Here is a 19,082-nt window from a genome sequence, read left to right as displayed (position 1 = left end):
TCTCTCATTGATCTCACAAAGAGAGTTTGTTCATAGGTTGACCCCCCAAAATACACAGTGGCCCTTTAAATATTAGTAAAATCAGAATTATGGCCTTTCGACAGAGGAGCATGAATTAATACAATTAATTAAAAGATAGTAAAAAAATAAATAAATAATGCAATTCATGTAATTTAATTTTTAAGACTTTCTCATGGGTTTATATGCACACTTCCTGGAAGTAGAACAGTAAATGAGCTGTGGGGTGTCACATTAACCTGCGCCATATTACCCTCCTTATGTTTACCATTTAATTAAATATAAAGTACCCGGTGGCCACATCAGTGTCGTGTTGCCTCGGCGGTCCAGAGCCGTGGTGACGTCCGGAAGGTGGGAGCTGTTTCTAGACGTGGCCAACGGGCTGCAGCACTGACTTCACTGGGAGCCTGTCAAACACAACCAACACAGCCAACATGGCGGACTGGGGTGAGAAACTAAGTTGGGAAGGCTAGCTATCTGTTCATCATTCGCATGTCACAGTCTTTGTTTTTCTTTACGAGCCTGACACTCCGATTTTGTCGAACTCAGTCATTAGATGTGGATTGGCCTAACACGTTTCATGTTGTCGTTTTTACAGACGCTGAAACCTTCGAGCCGGAGGAGCCGATTAAAAAGGCGGCAGCACCGTTGGTGGACAAATGGGAAGGCGAAGACGAAGATGAAGACGTTAAGGTAACGTTAATTTATCGGGACCGGTGCCTGTTCGTTGTTGAGCCGGGGTTCGAATCCGCCGTCGTTTGTCCGGTCGGCATTGAAACAGCTGTTCGTGTCTAGCTAACGTTTGGTCGAAGCCTGGTCGCCCCCGCCGTGGTGCCATGCTTCAACGCGGTTACAGGCTGCCTGTCAATCCTGCCCTCAGAGCCTGTGTTAGCTCTGTGCTAGCTAGCTAGCTGGCGGCTAACTCATGTGGCCCCACCAGTTATCCTAACTTAGCCAGCTAACGTTCGGCTAGTAACTCTGCTCGGCTTTCAGCCGTCGTAACGCGCCGATGTCCATGTGAATGTTAACTTGGCAGCGAAATAAAGTTAATGTCTTGACGCGATTGTGTGTCGTTTTTATTTGTAAGATGGCAGTTGACGATGTTAACTCCCCGACAGCCGGGCTAAACTTGGTTAACGTAGCTCGAAGCTAACATCTAACCGGGCCACTAGCAAAACTTGCTAGCTTCCATACCGGATTGCGTCTGAAAATACGCTTAAGTGTTGGGTAACCTCGACGATTGCGTCGTTAACTTCGGTACTTTGAGTTCTGGTCTTATGGGTGGTTGATGTAGACAGTTATCCCGTCAGTGGCCGAATTTGGCTGCTATACATGATTGTTAGAGATTAGCATTTGTGTCCTGTCCCGGTTTTTCCCAGATTGGGTTACATTCAACATGAGGCATTGCTAGCTTGCTAACCAACTTTAGCCACAATCGGATGAAATCATCATCTGGACTGATGACTCGACTCAGCCAAGAACAAGGCCGAGAACTTTCCGACTTGACAACAGGCGTGTAGTAGGAAACTGATGCTCAGTTGATACTGACATACAGGTGGTTATTGACTGAATGTTAACACGGTTGCTGTCCAGAAACCTCAGATAATTGACCCAGCGAAAGTGCTGGTAAAGGCCTTTTCAATTGTTTGGTTTTCAGTCACATATGGTGGCCGAACTAAAGAAACTGATGATTTCATGTCCTCTGTAGTTCAAACCATGGTCTTATTCCGCAAGAGGGGGAAATGTCATTGACAAAGCATGTGCTAATACACCAAATAACTGCTCCAAATGAATAAATTTAGCATATAATAAAGTGGATGGTATTAAGTTATAAAGTAGCATGCCTGAAATGTGTGTGTTAAGTTTAGTTATTTATTTTACAGTTTGTAAAGCTTGAATTTGGCAAACAAATGGCGAGATAACTGAGTCAGTGTAATGAATTTAGGTAAATGAAAAACATTTTTTAGGTGAATGATAGGATTAACATTTGTAACAGTGATGATGTGGATTATAGTGGTGTGCATACATGACCTACTGTTTGGCAGAATTTGAGTTGCATGTTTGAACTTGATGTTTGGACCAGTTCTCAGCACTAGCAGTGTCATCTTATAGCTGTGTCAAGTCAGGCCGGTGTAAACATCCTATATGTTGTTTATACACTACTGAAAATTAGTATTTGGTCCCCACAAATTATGAGACACATTTAATTAGACTTTTATTGCATACCCATGCACATCAATGTATGTGCACACATCCTAATATCCCAAGCTAATTATGAGAAGTGTGTATATCAATATTTAGATAGATGAATACAGGGAGATATCACAATTTGGATGATATACAGTCACACAAAATAATCAGATTTCCTCAGCAGTGATGGCCCACCTTGTTAAGTATTACATGAAACAAAATTCTTTTGAATTCAAACCAAACAAACAAATTAATAAAATCTTTTGTTAGTCTTAAATGACAGATTATTCAGATTTATTCAGTGGACATTAAACATCTCTAAAACAATGAAATCATATCATTATAATCAGATGTTATGTCAATTTCATAAGTGAAGTTAATGGAATAGATAGAGAATATATAATCTATCCAATTGTTTCCCATTTTATTCTCAAGATGTGGATGGGGACTCACCTAGCCGTGCATACTTTTGGAAATGGACTCTTCCTTGCGTGTAATTGCATTGATTGAAGCTGTCAGCCCTTCTAGACACCTCATCATTAGAATTATTTTTGATTGTTGTGCTGGATGGTGTGTGTGAATATATTAGATGTTTTTTTTTTTTTGTAAAATTATGGATGTGTATGGGTAATTTTTTGCACCTTGTTTGCAAAAGTCTGTCTTTGTGAGTTACATACGGTTAGTGTTATGTTTTGTGCACATTAACTGATGTCTCACTCTCACTAAGTGTTTTTTTTTGTACAGTTTGCCTGTGTAGCCCTTTTTATAAAATGGCAACTAATCCCATCTTTTCAAATTCTCAGGACAATTGGGATGATGAGGATGAAGATGAGGAGAAAAAAGCAGAGATAACAAAAACGGGTATGTTAGAATGAAACAGTAAATATGTTAATCCATTGTATTCTATGTTAATTACCTAATTAGTTGGCTGCTTAATCTGCATTTCTTTTATTCATTCCATTTAATTTTCAGAGACAAAGGTTTCTGAAAAGAAAAAGTTAATGGAGAAGATCAAAGAGAAAGAAAACCGGCTAAAGAAAAAACAGCAGGAGCTGAGGAAAGTAATGGATGAAAAAGTGAGTTTTTTTTTCTTCCCCCTTTATGACTTAAATGGTTTCTGTACAATATACAAAACTGTTGACCTCTGTGCCTTCTTTAATAATGTTTAACTCTTTGGCCTCTGTTATGACAGCAAGAAGAGCTTACGCCAGAAGAACAACTTGCAGAGAAATTAAGAGTGAAGAAATTACAGGAGGATGCAGACTTGGAGCTAGCGAAAGATGCTTTTGGTAAGTCAGAATTAAACTTCAAACAAGAAAAATCAAATGTGAAAACTCAGTTCTTTTTTTTCCAGCATAAACCTAGTCTGAGATACGTACTTAATCGGACATTTTACAATTGAAAAATCAGCTTGCTAGTGCTCTCTGGTGGACCAACTATGTAATGGTGACACTGTTTCTAAATTGCAGCACATTCAGTTTAGCTTTCCTTTACTACATTTTTTTGTTATTTGCTGTTATGTTGGCACCCTCAAAATTCATCCAATTTTTGTACCCTTGAGTTGGATCATTAGTATGAACACTATTTACACACTGGAGGTCAAATATAAAAGTAGTGCTTTGCATCTCTGCCTTTATTTCTTCCTTGAAGAAAAATGTACCTTTTTTTCCCTCTATATTTCTTCAGGTGTCAGCAGCACTTCAAACAGTGTCACTGGGATTGATGCCATGTGTCCATCTTCCAAAGAAGACTTCACAGAGTTTGAAAAATTGCTGAAAGAAAAGATTACCCAGTTTGAAAAATCTGTGCATTATTCAAGTTTCTTGGATTCATTGTTTCGGGAACTCTGTATTTCATGTAAGCCCTGTTTCTTTTACAATCTTCTTAAATGATCCACATCGGTTTACACTTGATCACTATATTGGTTACTTACATTTCAACAAGAGCTTGACTAACAACTACTTTTCTTCTTCTCTTACAGTGGAAGTAGAGGACTTGAAGAAAGTCAGTAATTCCCTTTCAGTCCTACTTAGTGAAAAACAGAAACAGGAAAAAGTAAGTGATCACATGCTTGAATTTAATTCACAGATTAATATTGATCTGTTTTTACTATTCTGTAGGGGGTGCTGTTTACCAAGCCCAGTCACCAAATGTATGCTCTTGAGTAGAAATCAAACCAGTCGTGTAAATGCATAGTCATATACAGGGTGCCTTTTTGTGTGTTTTTGTTTGCGTTTACAGCAAAACAAAGGAAAGAAGAAGAAGAAAGGGGTTGTACCTGGAGGCGGGTTGAAAGCACAGATGAGAGATGACCTTGACTATGCATCATTTGATGGTGGCTACGCCCAAGACTATGAGGATTTCATGTGACACTGGCTCCATCGCAACTGCCCTTTCCTCCTCTCAACCCTCAGAAATGCAGCTGTACCTTCTCATGCTGTCCAGTGCCATCCTGGAAAATCTGAACTATGTGTTGCCCCCTTCATTTTGCTTCAATGACCAGAGGGACTATACCATGAAGCATCCGGTTTCACCATCTCTTTATGTTCATAAATATGGAATTGCCTTTACTCTGTCTCATTCAGCCTCGACTCACACACAAATGATCATGTAGTATCTGTTGGTTGACCCAGCTTCAGTGGAGAAAACATCATAACTGCTGTGATCTGAGTTTTGCGGGCTCATTTTTTATTAAATGTTGCTCCTGTCAAAATGGCAGATACAGTATTGCAGTTATAAGTGTAGTGACATAGAAACAAAAGGTTCTATGCAAATTCTATACCCAGAATGTCATGTATATATTATAGGTATCGCTTACCTGTGGATGGTTCTTACAGGAAAGTATATAGTATCTATAACTTTGGTTGCCAAATTCAGAACAATTATTCAATACAATATTCATCTTTATCTTAAGAAAGGTTGCATTGTGGGTGATTTAAGACTGACGCAACATGTAAGTAGTAGTTGTACTTTTTCAGAGAGAGCACATGACATTCACTGTTAAGGTTAAAGGGATCGACAAGTATAATTGTGACTTTAAAACCTCACAGCCATTCTCTTGAAACATCTCTGGAATATCCTTGAAAATATGGAGCAAAGAGTGCTTATAGGTATTTTTTGTGCATGACAAAACATGTAATTTACTAATTTGATTTCTACTAATGCTGAAAAAGTATGGATCAGGCAAGTGGACTGACTTGCTATGACTGGTCTCCTAATCATTGCTTCTGCAGGCTTGTATCAAGTGTGATGAGGAGCGGGGGCTTATGGGCTTCACCCCACCATGTCTTCATATTGGCTACAGTTAGTTGAAAGGGGCTGTTTCTCCTTTTCTTTTCTAGCAATTGACCAGTTTCAATTTTACATGGACAATTGGATACATACAGTGTGGAAGATACAGCATCTGCAGTGTTTTATAAGCATCTAATTTAATAAATCACTGGTCAAAAGTATATGTTGTTTCTTTACCTGTTTACAACATCAGTGATAGACTTTAATGTGATGACACAGCACCCAGATCACTGATTACTTATTTTTAAGGCATGTGTAATAAATACTCTATTTACAGATTCAAGTAAATATTGACCACAGTACGAAAATGTAAAATAAGACAAAAATCATTGAAAATGTTCCTTGGGAAGAAACTGCAAGAAATTGGCCTAGCGTTATTTAGTTACATATTCAAATAATTTGAAAAAAGTCAATATAAAACATATCAAAACAAGGTTAATGCTATCCACTCCCATCTACATTGCAAGTGTTGACTTTGTTCTCATGTGGAGCTGTGATATTCAGTGTTGTTTAACTGGCGACAGCTCGTCTTCCTGTAGGATTCCTGGTGCTACGTCTACGACTGCTGCGAGGCACATTGGCCCTCTGGCGCCGTCGGTTCTGTCTCCCATCCCCTCTCACCACACTTGTCAGTGTCTGACCTTGAGGGTTCTGAAGGGCCTGGAAGACACTCTGGCGTGTCACCTCACGATCTCCACAGGTGAACGTCAGCGCAATGCCCTCGTTGCTCTTCATGACACGAGATGTACCATCAGAAGTGCCATCAAAGCATCGTCCAAGTGCAATCTCTTTGGCTGTTCGAGGATCTTGGTCTGTTACTGTGTAAATACCGTAGTTATGGCCCAGAGGGTCAAGAGGCGCCAGCATGGTGAACTCATTGGTGTCATTGTTGACTGCTAGAGGTAGGTGGTTGACAAGATACTCCTGAAGCATTGTGTTGACATGATCTCTCTTACAGCTTCCTTGTGGAATCACTTTCACAAGGGTACGATCTACACGTTCTTGGTCATACAACATCCCACTGCACTTGAATTCAAGGCACACAGCTGAAACAGCTGCCTGGTCCATGTCACGGATACTTCGAGTGTCTCGGAGACCATACAGCTGGCCTACTGTCTTCGGGTGGGTGCCACCCATGTTGCGGGACCGCACATTGATCTCATGTGGGCTGTTGACTTTGACTTTAATGTAGCAGGCCCGGTATTCCATGGGCTTGGGCCACCAGCTCAGGTAGTCCTCCGTCCAGCTCATTGGGTCATCTTCATTGAATGGCACTGTGTTGTAATCATAGCGGTCTCCTTCTACTCTTGAAAAGCGGAAGTGTGACGCACTAAACGGGGCCTCCTCACATTCTTTCAAGTTCTCAAATGTGTACACAGGTCCATTGCTTTCCTCTGCTGTGTTGGCACTTGGTTTTGCCACATTGATGCTGAATGCAGTCTTCTTCACTCTGGGGTCCTCGTGGTCAGTCCGCCTGTATTTCAGCTTGTCCAGATAAGGCTGAGGCACTCCAATGAGGTTGGGATTGAGTTTGGGAGAAGAAGGGACAGCCTCAAGCTCCTCTCCTCCAAGGTTGGCCATGACATAGGCAGAGTAGGCATCAGCTTTTTGTTCATCACAGAAGGCAGGAAGACAGGCACCATTTGGGCCGGTGACGACGCTATCGAAACGGCCCCAGGCACGTGGATTAGAGGAGTAGCCAGCTGTGGGCTCCATGTTTATAAGACTCACAACGACTCCCTCTACCTGCTCACTAGGCATGAAGCGTTCACTGCGGAAGGCCCTCACCTTCACGTAACATCTGCGGTTCTCTGGGACGTCCAAGTTAAACAGTCGTCTTTCCCTGATCTCCATGTTGCCAATCAAAAAGGTTCTCTCCTCCCTTTTTCCTCTTCTTTTCTTCTCCACCAGCAGACTTCCTTCTTCCTCCCACAAGCCAGTATCAGGGTTCAGCGACCAAAGCTTCATGGTATTAAGGTGCTCAGACATCTTCACCTGGGCAGAGTCCAGGAACACCTTCACTTCACCTGCGTTCAGGGGCTCATTGTTTTCCTCACCCCTAAAGTCAACTGAGAACATCCCGTAGGTTCTCAGCGGCAGGGTATCTCCATCATCTCCTACAAAGTTGAGATCGCTTTGAGCTGCAGCAGCTGTGGATACATCTCTAGGGTCAAGAAACGTCACGCTAGCATTTACATTACCCGTGAAGACTTCTCCTCTCTCTGTATAGAAGGAATTAGGTGGAATCTGGATTTGGACCATTGCCTCTTGACCCTCCACCTCCCCAAGCTCCAGAGTGTTGAGTTCTGTAGAGCTTATGGTCACAGGAGCTTTCTTTCGTAGAAGTTTGATCTCATGGTAAACAGACCCCCCTTTCATGTTGAATGGAAGTACTTTTGTGGTGTTGACAAATTTCTGCATGTTGTCCACAAAAGTCAAGACTAGCCTCTCTGTGTCTGGAGGAACCTGGACAGAGAATGTACCTTTGTAGCCTGTGCGGCTGATTCGGACTCCATTCATGAAGATATGGCCAAACCTCATTGGTTCCCCATTGTCTGCAGCAATGGCCCTACCATACACAATGGCCTTGGTGCTGACACATTTCTGACAGCCACACTCAGTCACCACCATGGTGGGCAGCTGGTAGCCCTGGCATGTAAGCTGCCTCTCCTCCATCTTTTGCACACCACAGCAGTAAGACACTTTGTCTTTGCACCTGATGCCATTGTCCAGCTGTCCAGTACATGTAGATGAGGGGCACTTTCCAACATCGTAGTAAAAGGAGTCGGTGCTGTTTTGGTAGCAATCGTGTGGTAGACGGATGAGGTGGGATTCAGGCTTTGGATTGCACGAATGCTGATTTCTGCCTGTTTTAAGAGATGAAATAAAAATGTTGATTGAGTTTGATCATACCGACATCTTTGTGAAGTAAATCACAATATGTACACAACAGATTTCTGACTCAGGTCATTTGGTCCAAGGTTAAGGTAAGTCTTTTGAATCATCATGTCACAAGTCAAGTCACAAGTTTTAATTTACAATTTCCTAGTCGAGTCTCAAACCATTTATTTCCTGTCAAGGTCATCAAAATGGTGACTTCAGTTGACTCAAGTCCAGATAACTAAGACTCAAGTACACATTTCTAGTACTCCAATGATAATACTCTACTAAATCCATACAAAGTGTGTTCATTTATAATCCTTTGTATTTCATATTTTTATCTATTCACTCTGAACACACCTAAGACTTTCAGTGTAGCTGGTTTGGTCTTAATAGCCCCAGATGGACCACTTGCTCTGCAGTGGTACTCTCCACTATGCTCAAGTCGCAGATCTTTCAGGACCAACGTGCTGTCAAACTGCTTTTCCAGGAGACTGTTGTTATGAAACCTGTTGGTTCCCACAGAAAAAGAGAAGCAAAGTCAGCAAGTATTCCATGTTATTCAATTATCAGATGCATCTATATGACTCTGTATCATTTGTAGGTTATAATTCCACTATTACGAGTCCTACCATTGATACTTGTTTGGTTGTGGTGTTCCTGACACTTTGCAGCAGAACGCGGCAGTTTGTCCCTCCTTCCTGACCTTACTCTCAGGGCTGCTCAACACGTGAAGCTTCTCTGAAAGTCATAAGAGATAAAACACATACCACCTATTAGTTTCCTTATGCTTAACAAAGCTCAAAACTAACCTTTTTGTTACAAAAGGTAACAAGGACTGCAGCAGACATTCATTGCACCTGCTCGTTTCAGCTGGACACTGAGGACAGAAATGCGTTCAGAACTGTGGGGCACAACAGCGTTGTAAGTGGCATGACCCTGCAGGCTCACAGTCAAGGTGGTGTTGCCATCCGGGCAGATACCGGGAACGCGGAAATGTCCGTTGTGGTCAGTGAGGGTAAGCAGTTTGTCAGAACGAAGGATGGTAGCCCCTTCAGCGGTGAGACCACCAGCACCACGAACAGAACCCAGCAGGATGTGTTCTTCACACATGCATGCATCACACTCAGCATTCACCCTCCCCATCACACACTGCAGGGAGCAATCTGAAGAGTAGAATTGAACAAGGTTAGCCATTTTGTGACTACTGGGTCTCCAAAATCTGAATCACAGAGGAATTATCTGTCTGACTAAACCAGATATACCTCACCTATTTCCGGGCACTCTGGTCCATTGCATGCTTTCCCTTCTAATGTAGGTCCACTGCAAGGTAGAGAGAGAGATTTGCATGTTCTGGAGCGCACCTGGACCCCCACCTGACCACAGAGGGCGGGGCATTGGCTCCAGTCTGACCACGGACCCCAGGTGCCCTGGTTGTTCACACTGGTATCTGTTGGATAAAAAGAGCAAGTAACAGTCAAATAATCACCAGAAAAGAGGTCCTCTCTTGAGGCGTTTGAGATAAATGAATCAGAGTTTATGAATAATAAAGATGTTACAAGATTGAACCTTTGGGACAGAGGAAGCGGACTGCGTAGTTGGAGCAGTTGCGATCAGGACCCTGCTCTTCATTCAGGCACCAGAAGCCCACAGTGGGGTCTGCATGGACCTTCTCCCCAGTTTCACGAGCTGAGACCCATTCAGTGGTTCTGGCTTCAATTGCTCTGGGATTCGCACACACCCGGGCACGGTAGTAGAAGCGGATAGCGTCCAGCTGCTCGTAGTCTCCACGGCCTCCAGGGTGATCCACATTAAACCATGTGGTCCACTCGAAGTTGTCTGGACACAAAGTACAACAACAAACATTGTCTGGATATAGGCTCATACTAACTGTGTTCAAAATACTGTAGTTATCACATTAGGAATTAGACTCAAATCATCAGGAAATAAAGGATTTACCATCAGAGTGGTGCACAGAGGGGCTTGACTCTCTGTTGTCTCTTCTCCATGTTCCTACAAGAGAAAAAGACATATTTCATGGCTGTATATCACAATTATTATACCATGCACTACAATAATATCTGACAGTGTACTTGAGTTGTCACTATTCTAGTTAGCAAGTTGCATTCATATATAAATGAATGGTAATCCTCAGTATAATACTTTTGTTTCAGAGTTTTGATTGTGAAAACCTTTAAAGTAAACACAGTTTTAGAAGGACAATATGTTTTTACTACACTCATATGTGTGTTTCTGTAACATCTGCAGGCTGTAATTCAGCTGAAGCTGTCTAACACCGGCTTACCGCGTTAGACAACTGTCCGGTCTTGACACTGATTGAGAAAACAGTAAAGGTCACAGAAAATTACTGTACACGAATAAACTGATCCAGAAAACATGACTGCCCGAAACCAATCGAGTTTCGTTTGAGTGTAAATCCATGAATAGGAAGATATTTTCAGTTGCAGGCCAATGTTTGCAGGAAAGACAACCATTATACACTTTACACCATTATTGCACAATTTTCCTTTGACTTTAGAGTGGTAACAGTGGAAAGGTGTGCAAATGTGCCTCTCAGTAATAAGCAGGATGTTTGTGCTTGACCCACCTTGAGCTGCAACTCCCACAACAGTGGCTGTGGTGATTCCCAGGGTGAAAAGAAGTGGCCACATCGACATTCTCACACGCTGCTGCAATGTCCGACCCTCGAACTTTCACCTCTCCTAACGTGTGTCTCACACCAGGAACTCCAAAGAGAGTCCAAGCAGCAGAGCCTCCCTTGTGGGATAATGAAGATAAAAAACAGTGAACCATCACAAAAAACACATGTTCAGCGTTTCAATCACAAAACATACGTTACATACCTGTAGAGATGAGCCATGTATCAGACTTATGAAAATCTACTCAAATTCTAGTTTGAATATTCAAGTTTACAAAAATGAAAAAAACAAAAGTTCTTATCTAGAACAAGATTGTGTCTTTAAGGATGAATTCCTTCCACTTTTTAGGGTGAAAAAAACTTGAGTGGAAAGCGCCCCCCACTCAGATTACACATCTGTGTTAGTCATCACCATTTGTCACCGGAGTACTAAAACATTTCTGCATCCATTGACGAAAGGCTGGCTGCACAATCCAAACACGCCCCACACACACAAGATTTGCATTTAAGTGCAAGAGAGAAAGAAAAGACACTTGTAAAATCGTATATGACAGACTTATTTCTCACATTTGCATTCGGGTTTAAGGAACAGAAACGATAACGACAGAATAATTAGTGCAAGTGTTCATTAGGATGTGTTACTTGCCATAGGTGAGATTGCAGTAATTGCAATAAAAGCTTTAAACTCATGTGCAAGTAAAGACTAATGACTTGTAGATTAGAAATAACAATATGTGAATGACAGTCTGAAATATTTAAACTCACTGTAACTTACTTAAAGTCAAACCACTAAATCAGATTACTTCTTCCTTATTACATGTTCAATCATTTGCATAATATGTTGCACTTAAATTGTGCTATTCATCTGCCTACATAATTTAAAGTACCTTGTGAGCAGATATTTCATAATTTCTTTCTGTCTTACCTTCTTGATGAATGAGCAATCCCGTTTTAGAGCTTTGTGTAGGAATGTCCTCTTTTTACGCTTTCCCTTTATTTTTCTTACTATATGTCACTCTCTCACATTTCTCTCCTCCTCTGTTCTCCGATCTGCTTCCAAACACTCCCTCACTGTCTCTTTTATACCTCCCTGCCTCCAGCAGCCCTCCCTCCTCTCTCAGCAGCTGCCACAGTGTCTTTTGATTATACTATTATCCTTCATTGTACAGCCATGACACCCAATGGTTATTATATAGTGATGCGTGTGAAAGGAGGACAGTCAGGGGGTCTGAGTGAAGAATCCTTGTGTTGATAAATTGAAGCCCCCCACATGTTGAAGCTCAATGCTTAATGAGTCAAATTGGACATTTGTCTTCTCCTCTTCTCTCAGTCTCAGCTTTGAAAGATCCAATCAAGCCCGTCAGACTAATCTGTTATTTTGAAAACTTCTCTTGAATAAGTAGAATTTGAGTTTAGATTAATTTTTTCATTTTGACATTTGCCGATTAACTTAACTTAACCAGGTATCGACTCCAGTGGTTCACAGAGGATGTGCCCTGAGGTGTGCTGATGGATTGCTGGGGTTGTTGTTACAACCATATGTTAATGTTACAATATAGAACTATGCAACAAGTGACACATTTAATGCCTCAGTATCTTGTGCACATTCATTTCTAAATACGGTCACAAATTCTATACCCTAAAAATCCTTTAAAAACCTTCAGGGGCACCCGAGTATATATTAAAATTAGCAAGTACTGAGTGACTAGATAACATGTGTTATATATACTGGAGGCCAGTTTGCACACAGGTGTCCCTTGAGGTTTTGGCTGGCCCCTCAGTGGCGCCTTGGACACAGAAGGTTTGAAAACCACTGATGTACTGCATGTTTAAACACTGTTACGTAATATTAACAGACCAGCAACATTTGTCTGGTGGTTTCATTTGAAGCCATTTTTAATGTCTGCATTCACACAGAGGAAATTTGACACTGATTTGCTCTGCCAGCATCACAAACCCTCAAAACCTCGCAGAGCCGCACTATATGAATATGTACAGTACGTAACAGCAGTGTGGCTGTGGGTTTTCACCGTGGTGTTTCAGTTGCAGAGAGACAGATAACTGAATGTTGAGCTGAAGAGATTGGTACCGTTTAACAGTTTGCTCATTAAAAAGTGAGATATTGCACAAAAATGTGAAGTAAATGTGGGAGCATTAAGTCAGTTAGTGTCCACTAAGTAAAGTTGCTCTTAATATATACAATTAATGAATATGATGTTCAAAGAAACAGCACAGGTTTTTGTACATTATTTGGTTTAGTGATTCACAGTATTTTGCACAGTACTTGTGGACAGGAGTGTCACTGTAGATGTGCTGTGTCTACTGTGTCTGGAGAAACAGACAGAGACGAAGAACTGGAGAGGATGTGGAGCAACAGATTAAAAAAAAACTAAATAAATACTTGTGTCAGTCAAGTCTGTTAAAGATCCTGTGAAGTCGTCTGTCGGTATCTGTTGTTTTTCCACACAGCGTTCATTAGCTGACCTCATCATCCCAATTACAAGGCAAAGAACTCCCAGCAGGAGGAAGAACATAACCTGCTCCCTCACCTTAGTCTTCCCGAGCTGCACTCAGTTCCCAGGCCAGGTGAAGGGACAAATGACACGTGTCACCGGCAGCCAAGTTATGTCGACCGCGGGATAAATAAAGTACATTGTGATCGCAGTGCGTGGAAGGTTTGAAAACATTGGAGGAAAAACAAATCTGTTCAACAAGCACCTCATGTTTACCTTCCACCCAATTACTGCGTTGCCTCAGCATGAGGTAGCTCAGTTTGGTGGGAGGAAACAAGAGTCAGTGCGGTGAAATCAAGAGGCAGTTAATGAAGGATCAAAGCAGCGCTCCAGGGAAATCACTGCTGGTGAAGACACATGCATCTTCAATTCAGTCATTTGTTCAGAGCAGGAGACGATGATGGTGGAAAAACACTGCTGTATTCATGTTGTGAAGGCATGCAAGCGCAACTGTTTTTCTTAACACGGCCAATTGAGTTTGGTGTTGATATCTCAATTCAGTTCTATTTACACCAGCCTCAAATATATCATCATGCTTTTTTCCCCCCAACATTTATCCACTGGCCTGCACTGCACAGACTCCAGATGTGAGCTTCTTTTCATGTCTCGGCACTTCCAGCCCGAGTGGACAGTAGCCGACCTGCAGCAGAGTGTTTTGCTAACATTTACGAGCCGTTCACCGATGACTTTATGGCACATCTTCTTGGGTCCTCAAATGACTTTCTGTCTCTGTAAACAAGGAGCAGAGAGGTGGTGGGTGATGATGTGTGGACAGGAAAGTGAGAGAATGGACACACAAAACACACAAAGTTTGGTTGCCGGGCAACAGGAGCAGACAACTTTTCTAACGAACTGGATTCCAGACCGGTTGGGCAAAGTCCGTGGAGTTAAATAAAACAGACTACTTTCATGAAAGAGATTATTAGTTTCCCCTTTTTGGGGTTTTAAACAAGCTGCGCTATGTCATCCACAGGGTGAAGGTTGTCTGTCATCAGGCTGGTATTCACTTAAGCATCTGTCATTAACATAACTAATTACTTTACCTAACATTTTACGCAAGAGACGGAAAGATGTTTCATTGGTTTGTTTTTTCCGACTATTCAAACTCATCATCTGTTTAATTTTAGTCCTTCAGACACTCCTCTTACAGCAGTGTTTCACATCAAACCCAGAGTGACGAGATTTAAACCCGACACTGACAGCTTGCTGTATTCAGTGGATGTAGTACTCGAGGCTTTTAATGCAAAAACCTCTTCTGTTTATAGAAGTTGTCCATTTTCATCAGAAATGCGGGTTCTTTCCCAAAAGTCAAACACGTTGACTTCTAAATGTCTTGGTAATTTCCTCGAAGCTGAATCTTTTTCCCTTCTGAACTCACCTAAAAGGAAGTGGAGTGGGCTTTCTCCCTGTGTGTGACGCTGGGCCCCTAATGACAGTAGCAGAAGTTGCTCTGCATACTTTCACTGTTAGAGTCATTAAAAAAAAAAAGGGACCAACAACTACCCCCCACCTCCAACCCCAGCGCTCTCTGCCTAACCTCTGTCTCCTCAATGTCCTGGTCTGCTCTGGAGAAACATTTCATGAAGCTCAGTCTCTGTGACAAGAATCTGACACTAAGATACTCCACGGCCTTTTGCAAGTTCCAGAGCACTACAGGTTAAAGGGTAGATTCAACACGTTATTTTCCTCTACACACTCGCTCCATTTTAGCTACTGAGTAAGACATCTCGCCTCTGTTCAATCTTGGATGAGAGTTGCATGCACATTACTTAACAGGCAGGATGCAGCCAGTCAGGGGCAGAGTAGGCAGTAGCGTGCTAGAAAATAATGCTGCTACAGCTGGTAACCATTGCTGCGACACACCCACATATTTAGAATATATATATATATATATATATATATATATATATATATATATATATATATATATATATATATATATATATATATATATATATATATATATATATATATATATATGTATATATATATATATATATATATATATATATATATATATATATATATATATATATATATATATATTCAAAACCACAAGTTTTAGGCAGCACAGGAGCAGTGTTTTCTGTGGGAGTGTAACTCCCTTTGGCGTGTACTTTAGGCTTTTTCACTTTTATATGCTCAAAAATGCTACATAACACAATAAAGAAAAGGCAATACCCAAAAAGCACAATATGAACTCTTTAAAAGACTCACATGACCATTTTGTACATTAAAAGGGCCTAATAACGTAATAATGTAAAAAAAACATGCAGAAAAGTCTAATGTGAAATTAATAGCTTATATTAAAAGTGGCATTAGGAAACAAGTTTTGCTTCCTAAATAACTTACTCCATTACCAAAAAAGTTGCAACATTCTGTCAAGTTACTTATGGATTCATCAATTTTGCGTGTGCTTGTTGTGTCAGACTTATCATCTGCTAGCAGCTCAAAGTAACACTTGTAGAACACCGTCGAACAAATACACTTATTATACTGGGCTGCATTACTCACAGTCCAAAGCCAGTAAAACGAAATTGGTTGTGTCTGTGGAAAAATGTTACTGCAGATTAAAGATGTGGCATTTTGTGTCTGGCAGAAAGGTGCTTATTAAAGTATGGGGAGATACAACCACAGAGGAAGTCACAACACAAACAGACTAAGGTTGACAGACTGTTCTGTGGCATGTAATGATTAAGATGTTTCAGGTCAAACACTGTATTTAATTGAGGTTATGGTAGAACGATTGTGCCTTAACATGTTCACCTGAAGGCTGGAGGGGATTAAATTAATCAGAGCAATAATAATCTATTTATGTTCACTTGGATCTGGTGCCTTTTAACTGGTTAGTGCACGACAGCTAATTTTAGGTCGAGCATGAAAATATGTGAGTTAGAACAGCTTCTTCAGGGCAGCGCGGTACAACAAAGTTGGATAGCAAGACTGTGACAGATGACATTATCACTTTAAGTCTCTCCTCACTGAGTGTAAACCACTCTGCCAGGCAACAAAACGTCAAGCAGTCACATGTAATGTGCAAAGTTTTATGTAGTTCCAATCCAAATGCAAAAAGGACATTATAAATTAAGTAACATATATATCAGCACCATCCTTCAGTTCTGTCCCCAATTGGAGTAAACAGCAAAGGAATACCATACCATACCAGTATACCAAAAGTAAAAAAAACAGCAGTTAAAGGTGTTTTCTGGTCACTTGGGGGTAGTTGTGAACACAACACCGACACATTATCACCCTTGAGGATGTTGTGTCAAACTTGTTAGCGACTATATTACACATTCAGCAGTTACAGGGCAACATTATTCATTTAGAGTCATGATTCTCACCATTTGTCATCCACTTTATCTGCTGTTTAGAGCTGAGCAGGTAGTTTACAGCAGGTTTTTAGAGGGCAGCAACCAAAAAGTTGTGCAGCTGATAGTTGTGTTTTCTGACTCCACCTGGACGGAGAGTTCAGAGCATCGGTGGAGTGTTGGTGTTGGCCAGAGGCTAGCTGGTTAGCATGCTAACTCCCTCTGCACTAACACAAACGTCTTTAACTCAATTTTAGGGCCGTTATTCCTTCATTCCCTCATAATTAGATGGTCCTGAAATCTCAATTTTATGCCAATCCTTAGTGCTTAAGCTCTTTAAAGTGATGGTGGTGTTTTGTGACAGAGAAAGATATAAACAAAAACCTTCAAAAAACCCTGCAACGCTTCTCTGATAATCGACTTCAAGATTCTCAGTCACAGAGGAAAGAGAGAGAGAGTGAACACAATGTTCGACTGATCATCATTTCCAAACACAGCCAAAGTGCAAACCTATTTCCATTTACAGGCCTGTGAAGATACAGTGCGTTGACCCTGATACAAGCAGACGGAGAGCACATGTGTTTTTCTGCTGACACATTATAGAGAGCACATGTAAAGGTTACAGCGCCTCCTTCATGTTTTCTGGCCGGCTCCTGCCCAGTAAAGCATGAAGACATGCAGAATTAAGGGCCAGATTAGAAACATGTGGGGCTGACCTGGAAGACGGATGGTATGTGTTCAACGAGGTCATCCATTTTCCTCCTGGACCGTTGTTTGGAGACCTCTGGAGACCCCCGGTGCTAAGGCCTGGAGGAGGAGGACGAGGAGGAGGTGGAGATTTGGCTCAGAGGAGGCAAAACTGAGAAATCTCCCTCCTAAAAGTACAATCAAAAGCTCAATCTGTATAAAAATGCATTAAATCACATTTCATGTCCACGCCTGCAGAACAAATCTACAGCTCAGTAAATGTCATCTTAACACATGTTGTGCCATTCTAAACTCTGTAAGCCGAGTCCCACTTTTCCCTCCATAGCCGCCGCTCTGCTCAGTGACGCAGTAGCAGCTTGTTCAGGACTCTTCTCTTCTGTGTTTGTATTGTAATGCTTCTGGTAGATGACGTGTGATCTCAAAGGCAAAATCTAGCATGTAGGGATAAAATGAGCTTCACTTGATTCAAAGCAGAGATTGGAAACATGTGGCAGGCAGGCAAACAAAACAAAAACATGCGCATGGAAAGAACAAACACTGTGCCACCATCATGACACAACAGATGACTAGTGTCGGTGGGCAGGTTTTCATTCACTGCAGGGATGATGAATGTTGCTGGCAGGTAAAGATCGGATGGATGGAAGATGATTCTCAGTTCTCAAAAGAAGTTCTTATTACTTGGATGAATCTTTCTGTCAGTACTGTTGTCATGTGGTGTGTGTACCTTTTGATATTTCAATGAACTGATGGACAGTTTTCCACCTTTGTGGACAACAACCTTGTCTCGCAATTTGACTCCATCCCGGGCAGAAAAGTGCAGAAATGTTAGATGAAGCTGTCGCCACAACATGTCTTTAGTTTTACAGCATCCAGCTGTTGTAAATACCTGCTAGTGTACGAAGTCTGTGTCTGAAAATAGTCCCTGACGTTTTTATTCCATGCTGTCTGTTTGAGTTGAACATTCACTAAAATAAAAGATAATTACCCATTTTAAAGTAATAAAAGTGGAGTTCCTTTTAATCTGTTGTGTGGAGGGTCACTGGTAAAGTTTTCACGGTACAGAGAAACTAGTTTGTGTTTATTTGGAAGGAAAAATACACAATAATAATAATAATAATAATAATAATAATAATAATAATAATAATAATAATAATAATAGCACTTTTCAAAAGCAAGTCACCAGTGTCTTAAGAGTTACTCAAACGTAATACTTGCTAAAAATAAAGATATTGTGTCACCTATACGAATAGTACTTGAGTAAACCTGACCCTAACCCTGATATTAAATATATTTAAGTTTTAAAATGAACTAGTGACTAAAGTTATCAACTGAATGTTGTGAGTAAAAAGGAAAATATTTGCCTTCAAAATGTGGTGGAGTCAAAGTACAAAGTAGCAGAAAATGGTAGTAAAGTACAGCCTCCCACAAATGTTATTCAGTGCAGTGTTTGAGTAAACATATTTAGTTACATTCCATCGTCAGTAAATGTCTAGAATCTCAGTTTACTGCTCA

The 19,082-nt window shown here is 41.1% G+C and overlaps 2 protein-coding genes across 2 annotated transcripts; one reads left to right on the top strand and one right to left on the bottom strand.

The window, feature by feature from the left end:
* The first annotated feature begins 231 nt into the window (after nt 1–231).
* eif3jb (eukaryotic translation initiation factor 3, subunit Jb) lies at nt 232–4,878 on the top strand. Its single transcript, XM_037095897.1, has 8 exons — nt 232–465; nt 617–711; nt 3,012–3,069; nt 3,181–3,284; nt 3,401–3,497; nt 3,895–4,065; nt 4,190–4,263; nt 4,450–4,878. Exons 1-8 carry the CDS (start codon nt 453–455, stop codon nt 4,576–4,578), a joined length of 741 nt encoding a protein of 246 aa, XP_036951792.1. The 5' UTR covers nt 232–452; the 3' UTR covers nt 4,579–4,878.
* Nucleotides 4,718–12,197, bottom strand: LOC119018329 (cartilage intermediate layer protein, nucleotide pyrophosphohydrolase). Its single transcript, XM_037095896.1, has 9 exons — nt 11,964–12,197; nt 10,988–11,157; nt 10,339–10,392; nt 9,949–10,218; nt 9,650–9,829; nt 9,240–9,545; nt 9,012–9,120; nt 8,740–8,888; nt 4,718–8,366 (listed from the first exon to the last, which is right to left on the bottom strand). Exons 2-9 carry the CDS (start codon nt 11,055–11,057, stop codon nt 6,010–6,012), a joined length of 3,495 nt encoding a protein of 1,164 aa, XP_036951791.1. The 5' UTR covers nt 11,058–11,157; nt 11,964–12,197; the 3' UTR covers nt 4,718–6,009.
* Nucleotides 12,198–19,082: the final 6,885 nt, after the last annotated feature.

The sequence above is a fragment of the Acanthopagrus latus genome, chromosome 4, assembly GCF_904848185.1.
Source record: "Acanthopagrus latus isolate v.2019 chromosome 4, fAcaLat1.1, whole genome shotgun sequence".
Classification (NCBI taxonomy): domain Eukaryota; kingdom Metazoa; phylum Chordata; class Actinopteri; order Spariformes; family Sparidae; genus Acanthopagrus; species Acanthopagrus latus.
This window is presented reverse-complemented; position numbering and strand designations above follow the sequence as displayed.

What these genes read in the sequence shown, in the direction of transcription:
- LOC119018329 (XM_037095896.1), bottom strand. Translation starts at nt 11,057, where the DNA reads ATGTCGATGTGGCCACTTCTTTTCACCCTGGGAATCACCACAGCCACT. An exon ending in TGTGGGAGTTGCAGCTCAAG is followed by an intron (nt 10,393 to 10,987) that starts GTGGGTCAAGCA and finishes TTTCTCTTGTAG; the next exon opens with GAACATGGAGAAGAGACAAC. An exon ending in ACCAGAGTGCCCGGAAATAG is followed by an intron (nt 9,546 to 9,649) that starts GTGAGGTATATC and finishes TCTACTCTTCAG; the next exon opens with ATTGCTCCCTGCAGTGTGTG.
- eif3jb (XM_037095897.1), top strand. An exon ending in ACGAAGATGAAGACGTTAAG is followed by an intron (nt 712 to 3,011) that starts GTAACGTTAATT and finishes TCAAATTCTCAG; the next exon opens with GACAATTGGGATGATGAGGA. An exon ending in AAAAACAGAAACAGGAAAAA is followed by an intron (nt 4,264 to 4,449) that starts GTAAGTGATCAC and finishes TTGCGTTTACAG; the next exon opens with CAAAACAAAGGAAAGAAGAA.